Below are 6000 nucleotides of genomic sequence, written 5' to 3'. Positions count from 1 at the left end.
TCTTTGCGATTACCAACAAAATTATTCATGTCCATTTCTGAAAGAATGAAGTCTTTCCCCACTGTAAAATTAGAATGCTGTCTTTTTCAGACTTTATGCATTAGAAGCTCTATCATTTACAGCTAAAATGATTTAACATTCAAACTATCACTAGTGCTTCACTCGCTACACCTCAGAATTTTCAAATTGATCAATTAGGAAGGCATGTACTGATGTAAACAAATTATAGCTATCTGCAGTAATGATCTGCATTCTTAGAGCTTTGGTTGATATTTATTTATCTCTCACATCTAGTATAGTGTTTGCATTCGTTTTTGTTAGTGTATGTCTACAGCTACACAAGAGACTACACAAGAGTTTCCAGAATGCAAATTTATCATCTTAACGAAAGTCGTGTGTGCGGTATTTCTAGGAGTCTGTTTGTTTTGGTAGGATGAGAATTAAAACCATCATCAAAGAATAGATAGCAAGTGTATGGAAGCAAAAGGAACCAGTGGACACGAAAATGCCCTACACTCGCTTCACACTTCATGATTTAATTTCTTTGAAAGGTGCTGAGATCTCAACCGTGAGAATTCCCTCTAACTTTACCTTCAAACTGTTTTTTCTATTTAGTATGTTGCAAAATGTGCGCGATTTGTAGAGAAAAGTTCGCTCTCTAAAATGATTCAACCAGCGTTTCGAAGCGCTCCTTATTTAGTGAAAGTCAGTAAGGATTTAGTAAGGAATTCTGGCAGCTAACTTTTGAGGGAATAAAGCAAGCCGTAGAAAAATGAAAATAAGAATTCGGTGAAAACAATGCTCCTCTGGAAAGCGTTACAAACTAAATAAGTTTTTCTGTGAAGTATTAGCGGAATTATTGGACTTTGTTCAGAGGCAAACACATTTTGACGAGCAGTCGAAATGAGATTTCTGTTTTATTTTGATAGAGCACCAAGCGAAAACTTTGACTGCAAATTTTATCCCCTCAGGTGATCTTGATAGGTGACATGAAGCATGTTGGGAAAAATTCGAAAATGGGAGGAATATTTGCTAAATTTACGAATACTTTCCAAAAAACTGGGAAACGTGAAAACCCAAATTTCGGTCGAATATGAATGCAGTCTGAACGTAGCTCTATGCAAAATCAAACTGCATAGAATTTGCTATGTTAATGCTAATTTGCTGTTCACCAACTCGTGCAACCAACTTTGGACGAATTACAGTAGAATCGCTAACTCGTCGACAGAAGACGAAAAAGACGCTGATCCGCATTCTTTCCGTCTTATATAGAGGAATTAGCTATCTTACTATATACTTTTGGTGTAGATGCATTTTTAGTAATTTAGTGTCGTCAACTTTTCTTCTTGAGTGATAAGATGAAAAATTGCCGTTGTTCAACAACAGAAGTCTCCATCCAGCTGTTTTATGCTGCATACAAAATTTTCACTTCTATCTTGACTGTTTTCCTAAAAACAGCGCTTCATTTCGCTCCACCAAGCAAAATTCAGGCTCCGCCTTCTCTACCCGACGTGATTTCCGTGTTTGGGGATATTTTATGCATTGGGTTTGCGGCACCTCACGAGTTATGCAAAATAGAGCAGTTTTCAAAATAATCGCACATTGAGATTCTCACACAACATTTCGAGAGCTTTTGCTTCATCTCACTATCCTCATAGTTTTCATATAGTTTTTACCAGGTTGTTTGTGATTTTCCATCTTCACTGTGTTAATGGATTGTCTTTCTTGATGTGAACAATTGACTATCGCCCCCTAATATCCACTCCTTTTCCCTTTTAGAAACAGAAATTATTAATGACTTTTTTTATACTTCGGTAGAGCTCCATACAAAGTTTAACTCGGAATGCATCCTGTTCTTGTACTTTTTTTATGTCTTATTATAACTGAGACATGAAAAGGGTACAAATGCAGGATTGTGATCAGACTCTTGATCGTCTTGCAGTTCATTCCAATCTCCTTCTATTTCACTTGTTTGATGCTTCCAATTTTTTAAAGCACAAATTGCGGAATTATCTCTCAATTTTCTATCTTGAAAGCCCACCTCGTATTTGCGTTCAATGCTTCCGTTGTACAAGACAATGCAATGTGTACTATCATCTCCAGCGCTATTTGATCGAAGTGGTGACAATAATAAGTAGGACAAAAAGCAAGCAATGCGAATGTTTAGATAGGACAATTAGGGCTTCTGAAAACCGGTTCCTAGTGTCCATCCAACATTTTAACTGTATTTGATTTGAGTTACTCATTGTAAACGTTCATAGTTCGGCGATATCTCAAACAAAAATCTTTCTAAATGGTGACAATGATAGCAGTGAGTTGAAAAGATCAGAAAATCGATGAAATCACCAAAAAGATTTTCTCTCCTTTTTATTTACTGAATGCGAGTTTTTGCCTCGGATAGGTCAACCTCGGTTTCTTTATTTCATTCCTCTCTTTGAGATCTATCCAAAAACCGGTCATATAGTTGTGAAGTGCCGCCCAATACTCGCGAAGGAGGCAATAATTGCTACCAAAAACATCTTATGACCATAGTGGGGAAGTATTCAAAGACCTTGTCTTCGACATTTCGTCAGAACGTTAAGAAAGAATTGTTGCGTATAACTATGTAAAATTGTTGCTTCATTAACTTTTCTCAATAGAGAGAGTATTATGGGTGAAAATGAGGTTTGCCTCATTTTCACCCATAATACTCATTCTGCTTCTAACTTTTGTCGCAGGGATACGCCGGCTACTTACGTGGCTTTTCTGCGTTGCGGTGCACCTATATGGGCGCATGCATGTAGATTTTCTTCATGCTTTTTGCATGAAAGTACTGCTTGAACGTGTTGACTCAAAATATGTGACTCAAATTTATCAGTCGAAATGCTAAAAATTTTCAAAAACCGCTCAGAGAACGTTAAACGCTTCGATTAGAATGCTCAGAGAGCATCCTTGTGAGTATGTGAAACTTTGCATTATCATTAGTAATATTATTGCCAGCACTATTATTATTGTTTTTGGGCATTGTTATTACTCTTACTGTATTGTTATGACTATTATGGTCAATTGGATATGAGTCCCTTAGTAACAGTAAAGGTTTGCCATGTAAATTATTTTTATATGTAAGATATGAAAGACTTAGGTCTACAAATGTAGTTGCACTTGAAACAGCGCTGGTCAATTACGGGGAAGAAAGCTAAGGAGTTTTACAAAGATCCTAATGTTTTATTTCGACAGATTTCATAAAACAGCTTGGACTACATTAATTGTTATGCGAAGATGTTAAAAAGTCAAGCAATGCGTTGAACAACACTTCAGTATTATTGCTGTTTTGCTCGCCTTCGTGTTCCATCCTCGAAAAACACTCCACCATCTAAAGCACAATATTTGGGACAAATACCAAGTTCTCCTCCTTTTCCTGCCTCTCCTGCGGCACCAGGTGCACCTGGATTCCCAGGTGGACCGGGTGGTCCGTCAGGTCCTGGAGGACCTTTTAGACCTGGTGGTCCTGAAATGGAGTAAATGTTAGTGTCGCAGAAGAATAACTGCCAGCACATTTTGATGAAAGTAATGGATGTACACCTGTTCCTCCTGAAGATCCTGGTTTTCCATTTGGTCCCGGCGGCCCCATAGGCCCAGGAGGTCCCGCAGGTCCTGGTCCACCAAATCCTGCATATCCAGCAACAGCATCTTCACCAGGAGCACCAGGCATGCCCGGCTCCCCTGGTTTTCCAGGAGGCCCAGGCATTCCTTTCGGGCCTGGTGGCCCCACTCCTCCAGCAGCCCCCCCGCCGTAACCGCCGCTCACACCAGGTGGCCCTGGTGGGCCTGGAAGTCCAGGTGGTCCCTGTGGGCCTTCGGGACATGGCTTGCACGGAGGTGGCGTGACCGGTTCGCATGCACCCCCTGGTCGCCCAGGAGGTCCAGGCGCTCCTGGAGCTCCCGGGGCACCTGGACGACCAGGTCGTCCGGGTGGTCCCTGTGGTCCAGCTGGTCCGGGAAGGCAACAAGCGTTGCAGGTGTTTGCGATGTGACGTGTGGTCCTGTTGTGCGCGAGTGGTGAATTTCTAATTTGATCCATTTCGTTCCAAATTTCCCTTGCAGATCCCTGTAGAATACTTCAAACTGTATTTTGCAATTCACTGCTTTGGAAGATAAACAGCACTAAAAAGCAGAGATAAACTACAATGCTTCATAGTTTCTCAAGTCTACAACCAGGATAAGATCATGTGCTGCAAACCTTGCAAAAGTTGACTTCCACATTAGTAGACTTCTTAATATGGTACACGTAGCTGTAAACCATAGGTAAAGTGATACAGACAGAGAGCACAGTGATTACGGAGAATGTGACAGCAGTGTAGGCCACGAAGCGATAAGCAGCCACACGCTGCTCCGAGTCTAGCTCCATACTGGAAGGGGTAAGTGATGCGTTGCCGCTCGCTGTCCTTTTATAGTGCTCATCGTTCGTAACGCCCTTTGCTGATTCCACGACGATTCACAGCTCCTCTTTTTAACGTATTCTGCAAAAGTTGAAACGAAGAATGGTCACACTGTCAAAGTCCTTGTGTCGCGGGGCTCCTGCACAATGCCCTCGATTGTAGCAGTAATATGTTGACAACAGGTTTGGAGATCGTTTCTTCGCAGAATGCTCTTATTTTGGTGTAAACTTTTGTTCAGAACTGAGGGCACCTTAAATAGTTCTCTGATCCTTCTAAGATTTGTGTATTTCTATCTTACATAATAACTTTTTAGCACCGGTAATGTATGCATGAGATCGAGTATAGTAGCGACAAGGCTAAGGAACCAATTGCATTTTGCCTCTTTCAAATTTTTGTGATGCTGTCTAAATAAAAGAAATGTTGATCTGAAAAATATTTTTCTTAGTCCAACAGTCAACCAACACATGAATAAACCTCAACGTTCTACAATCCGAATAGAAAGCAGTACTGCACTGATTACTCTGCAACTCTGCTTCTCACTTGAATATTGTATTACGAAAAATAGTGATTGAAAGGTTAAAAAAAACGATACATTGCTCATAAAATTAGTGGCGCAGGCCTTGGACACGCTTTAGAACTGCGACGTCGCCGCTCTTGTCTCAACAAAACCTCATTTCAACAAAAAGACACACTAGTTTTCATTCAAGGTCGAGTAGAGAAGACAGCTGTAGTTGTCTTGCTTTGCTAACATGCAGCTGTAAGTCAATAAGTTCAAAATCATGACGAAATTCATACATAATAATAACACAATAACAGTTACTCAGAACATTATCTACAAAATTATATCCTACTCTTTTACCGAACAAAGACCCTAAAAGTTCAGAAGTATTGATCAGTGAGCTTTGTAGAGTAAATACCAGTAGTCTCAATCCATTGCAGGGCAGGGTGTAGTTGAGTGTCTATATCTTCCTTTCTACTCTTAGTAGCATTACCCAACATGGCATCCTCCAAGGCTAACGCTTGAGTTTTTGGGCTCCGACTAACTAGTTACGCACTTCTAGAAATAAGAGTGCGGTTGAGTCCCCTTCCACCTCCCTACACAACACTATAGACTTTGCACTACGCTACATTCTTCTCGTCTTTTTCATTTGTGAGATTTTATGTTTTGTAGAAAGTATGAAATGGTTGTATCACTGTTTTACATGTCAGCAAAAAGCTATTCTACACAAATCGATATGACTAGTACAATTTCTCTTATACGAATTTTCTTATGTAAATATATTATCATATATCTACATAAGTAAATTCGTATAAGAGAATAACATGTAAAGTTAAAACCTTGTGTATCCGTAGCCTAAAGTACAATCTTTCTCATGAAAACAAACAGACTCGAACGAAATAGAACACTTCCCTTTACAGAATGTTCAGGTTCCAAAAATGGAAGTCCGTCGATTTGCTTTTGAGATGAAGTTTTTTTTTTTCGAACAGTAGAGGCAAACCGGTTATCGATCAGGATCATATTCGCAGCAAAAACTAGCAGTTTCAGACGCAAATCATTTTCCTGCTGATTCGCTGCTGCCAA

General features: G+C 40.0%; 1 protein-coding gene across 1 annotated transcript; it reads right to left on the bottom strand.

Annotated features, from left to right (window-relative positions):
- Positions 1-3299: 3299 nt before the first annotated feature.
- Positions 3300-4387, bottom strand: RB195_003780 (uncharacterized protein; the record flags this gene model as incomplete). The annotated part of the gene is made up of 3 exons (XM_064201575.1): positions 3300-3487; positions 3562-4087; positions 4220-4387. The coding sequence occupies 3 exons, from the start codon at positions 4385-4387 to the stop codon at positions 3300-3302; spliced, it is 882 nt and encodes a 293-aa protein (XP_064057456.1).
- Positions 4388-6000: the final 1613 nt, after the last annotated feature.

Source organism: Necator americanus, chromosome IV, assembly GCF_031761385.1.
Source record: "Necator americanus strain Aroian chromosome IV, whole genome shotgun sequence".
Classification (NCBI taxonomy): domain Eukaryota; kingdom Metazoa; phylum Nematoda; class Chromadorea; order Rhabditida; family Ancylostomatidae; genus Necator; species Necator americanus.
Note: the sequence above shows the minus strand (reverse complement) of the source record. Positions and strands in the feature narration are given on the sequence as shown.